Raw genomic sequence first — 17,433 nt, 5'->3', positions numbered from 1 at the left:
ATAATGATACAACTTGAGTGGGTGAGTCAAATCTCACAGATTGTTCACACAAATATTACACACTCCTACACTTTCTTTGCAATGGGGGGAAAAATCAGCTGAACAAGATCACTTCTCCCAGATTTCTCCCATTTTCTGCAAGTCAACTGAGATTAATTTATATGCCTAAGAAAATTTTCAAAATGATAAAAGGAAATTGAGAAAACCTTTTTGTGAGCATCCACACTTAGATTTTAAAAGAAAAAAAAATACATATACAATAACCTTGAAAGCTCTCACATCATCTTTAGAGTTTGGCACTAAAGCCTTTCATACAATACAATGAAAACACAGAGACAACTGTCACCCCAAGCTTGAACGCAGCTCTGTAAGAACCTGGCACTGGCACAGTTCTCAGTCATTGCAGTTCTTTCTTGTGTTGATCACTCTTTTTCCTTCCTCTTACAACATTGACGAACTAGATCAGAAAGGAAGCCAAAAACCATTTTCAAGTGAAAACTTAGCATTTTCCTTCTCTCAGCTTTCACTTGCATTTAAACTGTCCCAGATCTGCTTTCATTGTATCTTAAAAAATCATCAGTGTCTCATGAAAAGACACACATGCCTCAGCTATTGTTAATCTATGTCCCAGAGTTCAGAGACCATGCCATTATCTGACAAATTTTGTATACTGCTCACTGACAAGAAGAGTACCAAAATATTTTACAAATATGTGTCACTGCCTCAGTAAAGGACTTGAACTGCTGCTTTGTTTGAAAAACTGTATGGTGTCCTAAGTAAGCCATTCCCACCATCTTTTCACATTTCCCTACCTTTGCAATCAGGCATGTCGCTTCCTAGTTCATCATATGTTTTTTCATGGTACAGCAAAAAAATACAAATGCTATCAAAACAGGACATTGTATCTCCCATCTCCTTGATAACTTTCCTATGGAAAGGTAGTAAGTAGCCCTTAGATAAGGGTAGGAATCCACAAATTTTAATTGAATGTAAAGGCAGATTTAAGTAAGGCATCTGAGTCTAATGACACTTTCAGTAAGCCACAAGCAGCTTTACCAAAAACAGCCCAGAAGCAAGGAGGTGGGAAGGAAATGCTGACTATATATAATCTCTCAAAGCTGCTCATAAAGGTCCAGGATTTCCATATGTGTCTCATTAGCTGTAGGTACAGACAAGTGCCACAGGAGGTGACAGCAAGAAGCTTGCAGGTCTGCTGCACCTCTCTGCTTCCTGTACAGTTAGTTATATTGGAAGGTCCATTAATTCCAGCATGTGTTTTGCCTCTTGTAAGCTCAGCACAAGTTCTTATTTTTTCCCACTGCCATCGGATAACTTCTTCATATTTATAAAGTGCCAGTGCTCCTGGGATTCAGCAGCTTCTGAAGTTCACTTCTTCCAGCTGTCTGATGGCTTTTTATGGGGCTTTATCAGCTTTATTGGGTAACTTAGAGCCATTTCTTTGTATTATACATGATTCCTCTATAGCATGTAAATATTAAATGCTGTATTGTCATATAAGATGATGTGTTTCCTGACCTTGATTTGCTTGACTAACTCACAAAGTTAATTTCTCCATAAGAATCACTACACACCTGCTATTGCTTATTTCTCTAGATTTTCTTCTATTTTTTGAATTCAACGATTCACTCCTACTCAAAGGAGAATACCCTACCCAAAGTGGATTCCCACTGGCTCTCAGGACCAGGCAGGCATACTGCAACTACAGTAAATGCAGATCCCCATTCTGAATATGTAGTACATAAGTGTATTAAGCATTACTTTAAATTCTCATGTCTTCATTAGCCTATCAGCCTAAGATACTAAGTGAAGGCACAGAATAATTTCAGCTCAGATTATTTTTCCTGAAAGCATCAAGGAAGAGATGACATAAATGTAGCTCTTTCAAATCCCTGGGGACTGTCAAGTTACCCTGCAGAATTCTGGTGATGCAGCATCCATGACTGCTTCTTGTCTCTGAATATCAAACAGCAAAGTCTCTTGGCACCATAATTCAGGTGTATATTTGCTACAAGCATCCTAGAAAGAGATCTGAACATGCATCTGAGAATTATCCATAGGAAGCAAACTTTGACTGATGTACTAGATGGGGCTCAGCAGACATTACCTCAGCCCCTGAACCCAGATATCACTGCACACTCTTCCTGCCCAACTCTGCTGTGATCATGCAGTGTTTCCCCCTTTTGTCTGCTCTCAGTAACCTCTGCTGTTCACACAAGTGGAACAGACACAAGAAGTAAGCAGGCAGCTTGATGAGTTAGCAACAAGGTTTTCCTCCTTTACAGTTCAAGCATACTCTTAGCCCCAAAGCAGACACTTCCTTATATGGGTTTTTACTATGTTAACTCTTTGTGGGTGCTTCTATTTATGAGGCAGCTTCCTTCTATCTGATCTGGTGGTATTAAAGCACAGGTCGCTAAATGCTCTCTCTTTGGGTCAAAGGATTTATCTAAGTTCCATTTCTTGGGATCCTGTCCATGCCAATGTTCCATAATCTGTCCTACTTTCTCCCTAATGTTACTGTAGTTCAAATTATGATCTAAATGTTCACCTACCAATGATGAATGAATCATTAGCCTTCCAATCAATGGATTATGTATTTTTAGCGTGTAGGGACCCTAATGTAAGGTAATTCAAAAAAATTGCTATAAATTTTCCAAGTTATACAGGTATGCTCTATCTTTTGAAAAAATTATCCTATCATGGTTGAAACTTCATTAGCCATCACTCTTACTGTTTTGTATACATAAAACTTTTCTCAGTAAAGATCAGGTTATATGAGCTGAATGCTTCTGAAGAATCTGCACTCCTGCAGTTAAAAAGTTCTAATCACTTATCTATAAGCCTTTTTGACTTTTGGACCCAATTAAATGTTCAACACACTAAATGTTAGATGGAGACTACATGAAGTTTAAACTCCAGTCTTCCCCAGAACAGTATAATAGGAATCAATATTGTAAGCATCCAAAACTGAAATAATGTACACACCATAGTGCTTGTGGTGGTAGTTCCTTGCTATGGTCCACCCTTGGTGCTGAGAGGGTCAGAATTGCCCTCCATACATTAAACCTCCACCTAACAGGGAATGCATGCTTTGATCCTGTTGAACTCTGACCCAGGAGTTTTAGACTATGAACTCCTCATGAGCTGGCTGACCAACTACGCCCTGGTTAACCTCCCACTGGTTAAAGCTTTATCTTTACATAGTTCTGCAATCTTGCCCTCTGGGGAATGGCTATACTCCCTCTCCTTTATTGTTTTCCTTGACTCAGTTTGTTTTCTATGGCTGAAAAGCTAATCCAGATAACAAATGTTATATTCATTCCACCATCTGCTACCCAAATATTAGAGATACATAAAGTTTTACTCAGCAGTCTTGTTTCCAGTCTCTCAAGTTCCCCTTGGAGCTTCTAGGCACTGCTGGGTTGAGAACAGCACTCCCTGCATTCCATGAATGTGAGTATCAGCCCTTTGGGATGCAGCACCATCTAGTGAGTCAAACTAGCTCAGAACTTCATAGGGACTTGAAACGGATGCCACCAGCAATATGTACAGTGGCACAGGCCACTTTTCACAGGAGGCCAGTGTTTTATTAGTCATCTGGTATCCATCACAGGGAGTTCTTTCGTTAGCATGGCAAAGCACAGGCAAAAATCTTTAAATGTTGCAGTAGCTGCTCTCCAAGCCAAGTTCTCATATTTCATTTGTTCTGTAAAATTTGTCTCTGAACACAATGATTTCTAAATCTCTGCATCAGAATCTTTTTGCCATGTCTTTTTATTGCAGACTTCATTTTCTACCTCCTTCACACATATCTGAGGAACCCACTCCCTCTTGCGCTTTGTCTAAATTTGCCGTTACCTAAATGCATAGCCATTGTCACTGGATCTTCCCATAGTCTCACAATACCTGTTGGACAATGGATTCACACAACTGCCAGCAGGTAACAATACAAAATCAATGTGTAAAGTGAGTCAGACGTGTTAGTCATAAATTAATCATATTTTCGCATCTTCCCAATTTTCCAAGGATGAATAGTAGCTAGATGATTCCCATGTCATTTCTTTGACCTTGCCAATGCAGTATTTTCCGATTCCAATAATTCAGCATGCTGATGTTGTGTGTCTCCAGATGTTGGGAAGTGTAGTTATTTTGTTGTCATCTATGAATTATCTGAATGTAGTTTTCAAGTGTTTCTTTGCTTTTCCTATCTCTATTGATCCTTTTCCACTCACTGTCAAGAAACTGCCTCCAAAGGCCCTGGTTGTCAGGACACTCTGCCCACTTACCACATTTCTTTCACTTTCATGTTTCCAGTTCAGCTGTCCCTTACACTCATCGTGATGACGAACATGGCAACAGAGTCAGTTTCCCTCACATCCCTCCCAAACCTCTTTACCACGGTGTCTGTAAAGAACTTCAAAACACATAGATTGCTATAGGCACCTCCTATAACATAAATACGGGCTGGTAGTTTACTAGTTTCAAAAGTTCACCTTTTTACTGCTTTTTTTCCCTTTTCTTTCCCCAATAGACAAACATAAGCATTTAGCGGGTAAGCACGCTTTTTTCTTTTATGCATAGCCGTGCAGTAGGCACAGCGACACAATCAGTAAGTGCAAAGTGCCATCCCCGATGAAACAGGCTGTGGAAAAGCCGAGCCCTGCTGCACCTCCGGGCTCGTCCAGGCTGGCCCCGCGGGGCCGCTGCCCGCGGCCGTTGCCCGGAGACAGCGTCTGGGCCCGGGCCGGCCCGAGCATGGCGGAGCCCGCCGGGCCGCAGCCCCCCGCCGCCGGCCCGCAGGCCCCGCACGCCGCTTTCTTCGGGCCCGTGGCTCGGGGCAACCCGGTGGTGGACAGCTTCGAGGCCGAGCTGCGGCGCGTCCTGAGCTCCCTGCGGCGGCTGCGAGGCGTGAGGGAGGCCAAGCCGTCGCAGCACGACCTGCACCGCCACGGGTAGGGCTGCGCCGGCGCCCCGATTCCCGCGTCGCCGCCCGCTCCGGCAGCCGCTGGCCCTGGTTCTCTCTGCCCCTGCCTCAGCTCCTTTTCTCGGCCGCACCCCTCCTGCTTCGCTGTGTTCCTTCAGCCGCCCCGCGGGCTCTTCCCACCGGGCTGCGCTTTCCGGCCCGCCGGGCAGCGCCACGGCTCCCGGGCTGCGCTTCCCCGCCCGCCGCTGCTCGGCTCCCCCTCACGCTGCAGCCACGGGCTGCCGTGCGAGTACCGCGCCCGCTGCACCGGGAGATAGCCAGGAGTTTGCTCTCCGAACGAACTTCCCCAGCAGTGTGCCAAAGCGCCCGCAATCCGGTTTTTTTTGTGTGTGTGTGTTTTTGGTTTTTTTTTTAAATAGTACTTTTTCATTGTAACGAAAATTCCTCAGAATCTGAACACCGCGGGTTTTATTATTTTATTTTATTTTATTTTATTTTATTTTATTTTATTTTATTTTATTTTATTTTATTTTATTTTATTTTATTTTATTTTATTTTATTTTATTTTATTTTATTTTATTCTCTCTTCTCACTACTTCCTAGAAGTCAGTGCTTTAGGGAAAAAGCACGAGGGGCTGTGGAAGTTGGCAGCACCACTGTTGGTTCTGCCAGAGCTGCCTGAGCTTCCTGGTGGGAAAATCCCTTGACAGTGCTGCAGGGACTGGCAGCCCCCCAGCGTGTGCTGCTGCGTGCGAGGGTGAACACTTGTGGGCACGTACATGCCTTCAAAAGTAGGGCTACACGAGGATAACACCACACAGCTCTTTCTGTGCATATGTCTCTGTCTACGTTGGTGTATTTTTATACACATAGATGCAGGCAGAGCATATGGCAGGTATAATAGTGCATATTTGTTTGCTCGCGTACATGCATATCTGTGGGTATGCATAAGTCGAGATTTTGTAATGCCGTTAAGATAGAGCAACTGGAATCGGTCTGTGATTCATAGTGCATACATATGTCTTTTACAGACTGTGCATTTCTCATGTAGCTCTCCCTGCTGCATTAGGCACTGTGATATGAGAGCTCAACTACTTCTTTTAAGGTGAATACTTGATTTTCTGTTGTTACCTGAGTACTTCTCTGTTCTAAATGTACAGGTCTTTAACATAAACCCCACAAGTTTCCCAGGGTATCAAAAGTTCCTTCAAAAACAGCATAGGCATTAGGTTACAGGGTGGTTACCTTATTGCTTAGGTGCAGCCTTTATCCTTGCATATTTCACTCAGTAATTTCCTTGAAATAGTCCACAAATTACCCTGCTCTGACGTGGGTGTATACATTTTCAGAAGGTGTTCAGATTCTGCAGCCTGGCCTTTGAGCTGGAGATCTTTCCTGTTCTAAGCTATCTGACTTCCGAATTTGTTTATGGGGCATGTTCATCATCAGGTCTAGGCCTAGAAGTATCTTGTAGGTATCAGTCTCCAGGTTTTTGCCTCTAGTGCTTTGAATCTCACTATGTTGTTTTTTTTGAAGCCTTTTTATAGTTTTAAACCTTTTCAGCTTTAGGTGATGGGTGTTATTATATTAAAAATTATTCTCTCTAGGCCCACTTACAGGAAGTAACACTACTTGGCTGCTTCAGACACTACCAAAATTGCCAACAGTGATTCTTTTATGTGTTCTTTGTATCTTCTAGTTGGCAGGTGGCCGTGCTGAATCTAATCTGTTTGCAACATTGTGCTAAGTTACCAATTTTTGTGAAGTGTCTCTTTTTTTGCTTTACCTCTCAAGCCTAAGTAAGTTCTGCCTTATTCAAACTGGTATTTTGTGGATGTGACACATGACCGTGAATACCTTGGCTGGCATGAGAGCATTTTCACGTCTGAAGAAATGTGCAGTGTTCATCATGGAGATGAGAACTCACTCTATCAAGGCCTTGATCCCAGAAGTCTCTGGTGGTAATGATCCCTACCAAAATTCCAGGGCATTAGAAATATTGAGTAACATGAAGCTCCCAGCAGCTCTGCATCCTCAGGTGTTCTTCATTTCTATATGGACAGTAAAGAGGTAGAAGACTGGAATTCTGATTATAAGCATATGTTCAGGCAGTTAGCAAAGTCAAGACTATTTATTTGTGACTGTGACATTTTAGGGATTTCTCTCCCTACTGCTTCATTGTTTGATAACTCAAACTTGGTGCATGTGCTGCTTGCAGAACCAGCTGTAGTCTGGTCCTAAGAATTTCTGAAGGCGATGGCTATTACAGCTGCTTTCCTAAATGCTCTAAAGACTTCTTGCTATGTCATTTTTTAAGCTGTCTTTTGTGGCATGGATTGAGATCAAAGTGTTCTTGTTCTACAAGCAGCAAGAAAACCAGCTTCCACATGGCATGTACGTTTCATTTAGAAAAATAAAATTATGAACTATATTCCTCCAACTCTTTCAACCTTTGGTTTTTATAGGTCAACAGAAAGGCCATAGTTTAGGCACTCAAATGTTCTAATGTAGGAAACAAAAATTACTGAGGGCTTGCCCTGGTATCACAGATCCTTTCAGTCGGAAATAGCAACAAAAGTAATTTTTCCTCAACTAAACAAGAAGTTGTTTTGCCCCATTTCTCTTGGCAGCAGAGCCATCAAAAGCTTTACCTTGAACTATTGATTTTATCTCATGTTGTGTGGCTTAACTACCCTTATTTAATAAGATGGCTTTTGATAAGTATCAGAGAATTCTTTATACTTGTAGTAAAGATTTTAACCACGTGGGCCTTATCCTGTGCACGCTATTATGGGTTGACCTTAGGGAAATTTTTTCTATTATGGGTGGAAATAAAGAAATTTCACCTCTGAGTTCCAACAGTCCCCTTTTTTTTTTTAGGAATTCACTTGCTTAACTCATTACTCTTGTGTCCTACAGGCTGCTTATAGGAAAGGCTGAGGAGCTGTTTGGGAAGTGTCTCACGCTCCTCTTTTGTCTGTGTCAAAGAAACATTCTTGTGTCATGAACTCACTTGAAGTTAGTCATGGCATTATAGCAGAATCATTTTACCTTAATCTTCCCACTGAAGCTGAAAGTCTGGTCAGTTCTGTCAGTACTTTGCTAAACTAGTTTTTTACAGATTTGTTACTTGTTTATTAGAGCTGAGAATCTCACGTGTTAACATGAACATTCAAAGCAAAAAATGAAGATGACCATTGCTGGGGACTTAGATCTGATCAGTCTTAAAGAAATGTACTAGTCTTACCTTTCCAGAGCTTCATCTAGGGTCATTCTTTCTATCTCTTTTCCCTCTTCTTCCCCTCTTCCCCTTTCCCCCTAATATCCATCAAATCTCCTGGTCTCTGAAGGTGTTTTCCTAAATTCTTCCTTTAATAGTCCAAGGGAACTTTGCTCAGCTGCCTGACAGATTCCTTTGCTTTGGAGCCTCTTTGCAGATACTAACTAGTGTGGAATATTTTTCTCAGTGTAAGAACTCAGTACCCACCCAGACTGTTAATTGTTACGGATGGATCAGGAGGGACTCATTCCCATCCATTTGGAAAGTGCCCTTCATTTCACTGAGCTATGGTTTCCTTAAAAAATTTCTCCTTAAAAGTGCCTTAGAACATTTTATTCTGATTGTTGCTTTTGGCCTAGTTTGTGCTGTTACTGCATTTTTCCTTTAGGATACACCTCTAGGATGTCCTACTTATTTCCTTACTGCTTTCTTTCAAGAACTGAGAATTGTGATGAGATGATACGTTTAGAAAAATAAAAGGATTATGATTGCATTTCTTTGTTGTAAAGATAATTTGGACAGATTTCTCATAAAGCCATCTGTTTTACCTTGAAATATGAAGGTGGCTCACAGCTTTCTGTGTGGAAAAAATGTTATTTATTGTGCTTTTTTTAAAATTGGGAGTGTTCTTATAAGCTGAAATGAAGAGTTATATGAGAGACTGAGAATGCATTCCAAGTGCTTGAATGTCAAGAGAAGAGTTTAAGAAAGTGTCTTGAGTTCTGATCTACCCGGTCTTAAGAGAAGTTGAAAAGTTCCAGCTACCTCACATCAGTACACATATGGTTTATGCATGACAATTAGGCTAGAACGATATTTTTTTCAGATGTTAATGTCTTTAAATGTTAATTTATGTTTCTTCAGTTGTTTTCTTTCCTCATAAATTGCTACCTATAAATAATCTGGCTGTAGCAGTATCCCAATTCTGCTGACGTTTCTGGACAAGTGATTTGTTAAGAGAATAAATGTAAGAGATGCCTGGGATGGTGAACACTATCAATACTGGTAATGATTTGTTAACGGGAATCTTTTATGAAAAAGTCCCAGTGCTAATTTGCAATCTGTCTGATCAGTTATTGTATTCCAGCTAGAATGTAGCTTTCTTAAAGAAGCATAGTGTGGGGAAGTTGTACACATAGGGGCATGAGGCCATCAAACCATGGCTGGTAGAGACCGTAGTACTGGCATGATGTAGTCGGTGTCTCTGTAGCAGAGGGAAACTGCTTAGAATCAGTTACCATTTGTGGGAGGCTTGATGGTTCAGCAAAATAGGCAATTTGTTACACAAAGAATCCTTGATGACAACTGTGGCTAGAATCAGACAGAGGAAACAGAAGAGCATCACAACTATTGCCATAAAATCCTCTCTGTTTTAGCAGGTGTGTCATTTGGTTCTCTCTGAATCCTACTTACAATTTAAATCCTGTTTCGTGTCTCATGGTGTAGCTCTGTATACCATGAGCTCTGTATTCTATAGCTCTGTATACTCTGTATCTTTATGGTTTATTCCATGGCTACCAGTTCCCAAGGTGGCAACTACCTGACCATACACTGTTATTTTGAGATTTTTTTCCTGCTCTTAACATTTGTAGTTTCTGGTCCAATAATTGCTGTGAACTGTAATTCATTGAGTCTAAGATATAATTTTTTTTTCTTCAAACAGAGCTTCTCAAATACTAGCTGAAAGGTGGGACAGATTTTGTGCTTGTGATTGTGCTTGAACAACATAAGGGAATTATTACTAGGACATTTTAATGAGAATTTACATGGGAGAAAATTCATCCTATTTAAAATGTATGGTAAAAACTAGTGACAGAAATGAAACCCAGAAATGTCCTTGTCTGCCTGTTAAATCTGATTTTAATGATCACTTGTTTTGAAATATGTAGAAGTTCAAATAGATTTGGAAGAAAAGAGTTTTCACAATTTGAAGTCTTCTTGATTTGTTTACTTTGATTTGTTTACCTGTTATGACAGGTCTACTGCCAGTTTAATCTGAAACTTTTTTCCTATATCTTTTTTTTTTTTAGAGCAAATACTTTGTTTGACATATGGATCAAATATAAGCCACGACTACCAGAGTGGTATTACAATGAAAGACTTGTGAAAGTTGGTGATACCCTTGCTCAGATCAAAGTAAGTCATTTGAATGAGAAAAGGTTCAATCACAGCCTTTGTTTCATTATGTTTCTATGCTACTTTAATTTTTAATCATATTTTACTGAAAGCTATTTAGAAAGTAGCAAAAACTTCTACAAAATAATTCCAGTGGCAGTTGATTGTTTGTATTTCTTGCTCTTTTTATTGTAAAATTGTCCTGATTTTTGAATGTATTTTCTATATCTGTATTTTCTATGCACCCATTGCCTTTTCAAACACCCCAAAATCTTTCTTTAATATATATTTGACGTTTCAGCGTGGTAGAGTACAATATCTGACTGTGACTTTAATGCTGTTAAAGTACAAACTGACAGTGATAGAGAAGTTCCACTGACTCAACTCCATGCTCAGTTAACCAACCATGGGTAAAAAGAATTGTCAGGAGAGGATCAGAGAACAAAACCAGAGTGCAATTGCACATTGTACAACTATGCCTATCAGTGATGCTTCTGCATCTTGAATTATGTGTGCATTTCTGGTCTCCTTAAACAGGGGAGATCACAACTAAAAGGGATTCAGGTGCTAAATTGTTGAAGTCAGAGTATTATTTGAGGGATGTTTCATTATATGATAGCTCTATTTTTATGCTTTTACTTAGTTGTATGTTACTGACTACTGTTGGAGATGGGACGCCAGGCTAGTAACTGTTAATCTGACTCAATAAGGCAAATATATTTTTATATACTATTTGTCCTTTTTTCCATAAAAACATTCCTGAAGTTTTCATAGCTTCTAGGCCCTAGGAATTGCTTGAAACATTACATGAAACTTCTAGTGCTTGCAAACTGCTGCTCTCACAGGTTATTTCAAAAGTATCAAATGCTGCTCCCTGTACTCTGCATTGGCTTCCCAAAGCAGCACTCCAATATAGTTTGGTCTTTATGTTCAAGGTGCTTAATGACGTGACCCTAGATTGCCTGAAAATAATCCATGTTTCTGCTTAAAGACTTCTGCTTGCAGCTTCAATCTTCTAGTGTAATGTGTTTTTCTACAGTAATTGATGTTGCTGAAGAAGTTGTTTTCCTGGCCAGCCCAATACTTTCAACTTCTTTTTGGAACTCACACTTTTTAAAGTGCATTTTTTAAACTTAATTTTAGAATGAAAACCTAGTTTTCATTCAGTTTTTTTCCCTGAAAAGAAATATATAGAAACAACAAGGGGTGGATGTTGCAGATTTCGAATGCATTACAGGAAGGATGGATATGGTGTAAAACCAGGGTCTGTGATAGGTAAAGTCTAAGGGGTAAAGTCTATTCCATAAGTACCCCTCTTGACTCCTAGTTGAAAACTAGTGTTGAATCTTTTATGTTTTAACCTTCACATTATATAACAATGATGTGTAGTCCTTAAAAAATAGTCAGTGGGTAGGCACCCACTTAGCTTTCTGTCCTACTGCTGTATTTTTTTAATGCCTTTAGATTCCTTTCTATAATACATCTGCTATGTGTTTTTTAGGACACACCTAAATTCATTAAGTCATATATCTGGAAATTACTTAGTCCATTAGTCATCATATGATCAGCACTGACTCGTTTTTTCCCTCCCTCCACTCTGCCTGTATCTGCCTGTTATCCTCGGTCATACACACGTTTTAAACAGTTCAGGAGAGAATTTACTTTTTTGTTATGTGTCAGTAACTATCCTAATGGTGTTCTGATTGATGGCTTTGGATTCTAAGTGTTATCACAGCCTGAATGTACATATTAGATTACACAAGTGACTGACTGCCCATAGCTGTCCATAGAAAGTCAAAGTTTCTAGGTATGGCTGCTGCTTTCACACAGCAAATAGGATAATAGGGCCATGTGAGCTTGACTCCTCAGATGATTAACAATTTAAGGTGTCACTGTGCTGGAAGGAATTTATATTGAGAAAAAGAAGGGAGTGCAAGGAAATAAGAATTTTCTGTGATTAAATGTTAAAGGATCATTTTTAGTGGCAGAAATTAGTTACTGTTTCCTCAAAAATTTATTTGGTGTGTGCTAGAATTAGTGAAATTGGTAGAGAAACCTAAATGTAATCCTTGCTGAAGGAAGTGGTGGTGATGATTCAGTAAATGTCACTTCCAGATCTGAGTCAGAGCTGAACCATAGAGTCAGCATGATTCTGGAGTGGTTCGACAAGCTGCTGGGGAGCTCTATTTGGAATGAGACATAAAGCTCAACATCTTCCTTGCCAACAGTTCTTAAAGACCCAGTGGCAATTTCTGGTCTATTAATGCTGATTTCTTGGCCATATGTAAATTCCAGTTTTCACTTGTTTCAATCTTTTTTTAAGGCATCTTACTATCTTTCTCTCTTTTATATTAAAAAAAGAAAGAAAAAAAAAAAGCTTTGACAACATGGAAACAAGGAAGAGAGAAGTTATTACATCTATATATTGCTTATAAAGTTCTACATTATGAAGTACTTTTTTCTGAAGTTTAATGTCATTGTCATTACTGTTATGAAGTTGTAGAGTATTCCAGCAACTCTTAATTATTTAGCCCAGCACCCTGCTTTATAATTGTTATCTGATATGTCGTATTTATGATTAGAATAAAAAAACTCACTAAAACTTGCAAAGCACAAGCCATTCTTTTTAAGTATTTCAACCTTTCATATGTTGAGTATTCACACTACATTGCTGGATATTTGTATGAAACTGAAGTGCTTTACTTCCTGTTGCTCTTTCACTTTGTTACTTTTTTCATAAAGATAATAAAAAACTACATTTTATAGAAATAGAAATGCAATATACAAACCATAAAAAGAACTTAAGATTTTTTTTTTTTTCAGGAATATAAGTTGGCACTTGTACAGTGTTATGAAAGATACCTTCAGCAGTTTGTATCTGTAAACCTTGATGATGTCATGAATGATGTGGACTGCTTTAAATCCACTTTTTTTCCAAACGGTGTCAAAGACAAAAAAGCAGCACTTACGGTAGGTTGTGTGTTGTTAAATTTTTTTCTGGTCAAAGACATTCACAGATTCAAAGTAAGTAGTCCATTTTATCCTCCACGAATGTATTTCATATTAATTATATATTATCATTAACTAATATTTAATAGTTTGTTGATATCAACTGCATTGAGATTTAATGATCATATGTATGATATGAACATCTGGAATTGGTGTATATTTTTAAGAGTATGTAAGTGCCTAATGCTTTTATGGCAGAAGCCAACCACCATCAACTTAGTGTTAAAACAGCAGTTTTCTCTGAATGTGGTGTTCTGTAACTGCTTACAGCAGTTTTTGCTCTGAAATAGTTGCTATTATCCACTATCAGAATCAGGATGTAGGCAAAATTTGATAAATGTCCTGCAATTCTGGAAATTTCTGTATTGCATGATCTAAGAGCCAGGCAGAATGCAAGACAATTAAAACATTCTTCTGTATTTTGTACCAGAAGTGTACAAAATACCACTTGTTATAAAAGGTCACGACAGTTAGAAAAGCAGTGTTTTTTTTTTTTTTTTTTAGCTTATTTTCTCACTGTGAGAAAAAAGGGAAAAATGCTGAATAATTTTCTAAGTGCTTTAAACTCTAGGAAGCCAAGTGACCTTAAGAATGTTTTGGAATACTTTTGTGTTAACTGCTTATCAAAGATGGGACTTGCAGTATGCCTTTAGTTATTCGTGGAAGAAAGAGTTTCAGTTGATATAGGAAGAATGCTAAAAACATGTTATATTTTACTTTAAGCAGTTCTTTGCTGAGAAGCTCTACTTTTGTACATGGTGGGTATTTTGAATTAACTAATGCAAGTTACTCTGTGAACAAAAACAATGAACAGAAATGGTAGGCAGCTCCTGTGTATTGAGCTAATCAAATTCATATCCTCAAGTCAGAGTGTAAATAGGTGTTTGTAAATAGATGGTTTGCTTAAAAGCTAGAAGCAGAATCATAATAGAAAAGATACTTGGTTTGTGTTTTTTTTTTTTGTTTTTAAAATGTGGTTCAGCTTCCTAGAAAGAATATGACCAAAGACTGTGTTAATACATTTTTAAAAAATGTTTTGTAAATAAATTTTAAGTTCAAGAGATGCTCTCCTCTGTTTTCTCTATGTTTGAACCAGTCCTACTGGCAAATGTTATTGCAGCCCATACTGAAATGCCTGTTCTGTAACTTGGCCTTAACAGACTAAGGTATCCCTAAATTTTCAGATAAGGAATCTAGTTTGGCAATGATCCCTACAATTGGAAATTGGAAAATGATAAAGTGTCAAATGATCACATCTAAAGGCTCTAGGTGTAATTTTTTTTGCCATGTTCCCACTGCGCTTTTTTTTTTAATGTAACACTAAGAAATGGCATTTCAGGGCTAGAAACTTCCAGCTTTGGTGAATTAACTGCATCAAAATAATATAATTTCAAAAGTTAACAGTTTAGGAGGCTTTGAGAGATTGATAGGTACTGACTGGTCATGTCCCATTTAGCCCAATTTTTAACGTTTGTTCAGCTGATGCTGTAGTTCAGGCATGACTGAGGTCACATTATGTTAGGTATAACAAGGAAGAGAAGAATAAATCCATCTGTGGAAGAGAAAAGTAACAGATGAAAGAGAGGAATAAGATATTGGTGATATAGATGGAGAAGTATAGCTAAGTAAAAATTTGCCTTAGTTTGTGGAAGACTTCTACAGAGAAGCCAAGTGTCAAAGCTAGATTATTTGAATAGCAGTTCAATGCCACATTCTCCCTACACCACTTCCAGCACTCCTAGTGCACTAGTTGTGTTTTCATCCTGTGACACAGTGGAAATTGACTCAGGTTAATGGCACAGCAACCCTGCAGCTTTAGCATTTTCTCAGTATTCTAATGCTCAGTTCAATGTTATGCTGATTTTTTTTCTGTTATACCTAATCTTTCCTTACCATTTTTTTGTACTTTGCTGATGTGAACTGAAATATGCTTATATTTTAATTAACTTTATATATATTTCTATGTGTTTTAGTTCCATGCTTTGCAAGCGAGAAATGTTTGCATTTATGAGATGGTTTGCAGCAGAGACAGAAATCTTCAGAATCGAGAGTCCCTGCAGACTTGTCTCAGTGTCTTGGCCTCATTACGACTCACTATGCAAGTGGCTCTACCTCAGGAGAATTTGTGTTGGCTTATCTACAATGGTACCTCAGGCTTTCCATTTACATTTCTTTGCTAAGCAAAGCTGTGAAGGGAAACTTTTATACTCTTTATGCTCTTCAAGGTCAACCCAAGGGTCATGAATAAATCTCTAGTTAGTCTTCAATCACAGTAGGGGTTTTTTGGTAATTTTTTGTTTTTCTAATAGAAGGGATTTTAAAATTAAGATTTCCACAGTGTCCATTTTCAGGTGGACTGTTGTAAAAGCATCAACTTTTTCATCATCATGTGCTTAAGAATACTAATAAAATCAAAAGTAAGGACATTTTTGGAGTAAATCCTGATTAACAAAAAAGCTCAAGATTTATCTATCAATAAAATGTTTGTTTTGATGAGTTTATTTTGTCTTGTTTTTTTGGCTGGTGGGTCTTTTCTGGTTTTGGTTTTGTTTTTTTTTCTGCTTGTTTGCTGTTGGGTTTTGGGTTTTTTTTGAAAAGGGGATTTCAGATCTAAGAGCAAAAAATCGTCTGTCATCACATCTTTGTGTACATTTTTGAAAGTACTTTGAAGGGAAGTGTTGGTAATAAATCTATTCTAAAAAATACCATATGGTACTTAAGAATTTTGATCTGTGTATAAGATTTCAGGGTGCTGATTGTAAATGCTTGTATTAGGGAAAAATTGAGAAAAGAGTGGAACTTCTGCAAACTAGATACAAAGAGAATGATTTATCAATTTTAATTAAAGATTTTAATTTCAGGAACAACAACAGCATACTTTTGCTTTGAAAGGCAATGTTTATTTTATGAATTGGAAGGGCCATACAAGGATCATCAAGTCCAACTCTGGAGTGAATGGCCAGGTTGAGCCCACAGCCTTGGCATTGTTAGCACCATGCTTTAACCAACTGAACTACTATTCAATTGTTGCAATGTAATCTTCAGAGATAATATGTTTGTAATTTCATTTTGAAAAATGCACTTTCTCTGAGCTAAGATTGGTCAAAATTCTTATCCATTTGTTTTGCTGGGACTGCTGTTGCCATCAGTCCCTACTTTTGAGGTGTGTTTTTTGATTGTATGTTTCTGTGGGAGAAGAATTAAAACTAAAATATACTCACCTGCCATTGTGACATCCCACTGCCTGTGAGTGGGACAGGTCTCTCTACCAATCCTAGCCAATAATCTACTCTAATTAGAAGGAGGCAGTAACTCAGTTTTTTCCTAGTTCCTGAGCATTTTTCTGCAATTTCAAACAATAGATTTTGTGCCTCATTACACATTTGACTGATAAAAAGAAATCTTCCTAATACTTGCTCCATTTAAGCTTATTGGCATAATAACACCCTTCTAGCTGTGACAGGTGACATTCTGATGCCTCCTGCTGCCACAGGTGTCCCTTTCTGAAGGTTCATATAGACAGAAGAATAGGCTTTTTTTTTGTCTCCCTGAACTGCACTGTCTTTTATACTTCTAAGACTGATTTTTGAAAATTTTATGACATTTCTTAAGTACATTTTTGACAGGTTTTTATTTCTAAGTCATTTTGATGCTTTTGGAAACTCTACTCGCTTTCAAATTTCTTCATGTCACTTATCATACTTAATATCATGTAATTGTGGTGGTGTCTGCCAGGGCAGTGCTATGATGGGCTAAAAGAATCATGTAAGGTAAGGTCTGTGAGGAGAAGTAGTGTTTTGCTTTAAAGAGCCTGGCATTTGGGGATGAAAGTAAGATTTGTCTCTCTAGCAGTTACTGAGTAAAAATTTGATTTGGTAAATTTTTAATATTTCATTCTCATGAAATCTCATGATTATGCAGCTTCACTAATAAAACTAATATGGCAGAAGAATTTAATGGTTTCATCTTTTCTAAATTAGAAGTTGTTTCAGAAAAATCATTAGTTTTTAATTTGTTTAACAAAAAGTCATTAGATTGTTCTTCTCTGGAAGTAATAACCCAGATAATAAGAAAAAGATTGAGT

The 17,433-nt window shown here is 38.2% G+C and overlaps 1 protein-coding gene across 3 annotated transcripts in view; it reads left to right on the top strand.

Moving 5' to 3' along the window:
- Nucleotides 1–1,621: 1,621 nt before the first annotated feature.
- The window catches only part of CFAP54 (cilia and flagella associated protein 54), a 104,662-nt gene continuing 88,850 nt past the window's right edge, over nucleotides 1,622–17,433 (top strand). For all 3 annotated transcript variants that reach the window (XM_086887700.1, XM_086887699.1, XM_086887697.1), the window contains exons 1-4: nucleotides 1,622–4,973; nucleotides 10,256–10,361; nucleotides 13,164–13,310; nucleotides 15,323–15,494. In XM_086887700.1, coding sequence (XP_086743826.1) covers nucleotides 4,654–4,973; nucleotides 10,256–10,361; nucleotides 13,164–13,310; nucleotides 15,323–15,494 — 745 coding nt within the window. In that variant the 5' untranslated portion in view covers nucleotides 1,622–4,653. The remainder of the gene's footprint in view (nucleotides 4,974–10,255; nucleotides 10,362–13,163; nucleotides 13,311–15,322; nucleotides 15,495–17,433) is intronic.

This window comes from Cyanistes caeruleus, chromosome 4, assembly GCF_971803275.1.
Source record: "Cyanistes caeruleus chromosome 4, bCyaCae1.hap1.1, whole genome shotgun sequence".
Lineage (NCBI taxonomy): Eukaryota > Metazoa > Chordata > Aves > Passeriformes > Paridae > Cyanistes > Cyanistes caeruleus.
Note: the sequence above shows the minus strand (reverse complement) of the source record. Positions and strands in the feature narration are given on the sequence as shown.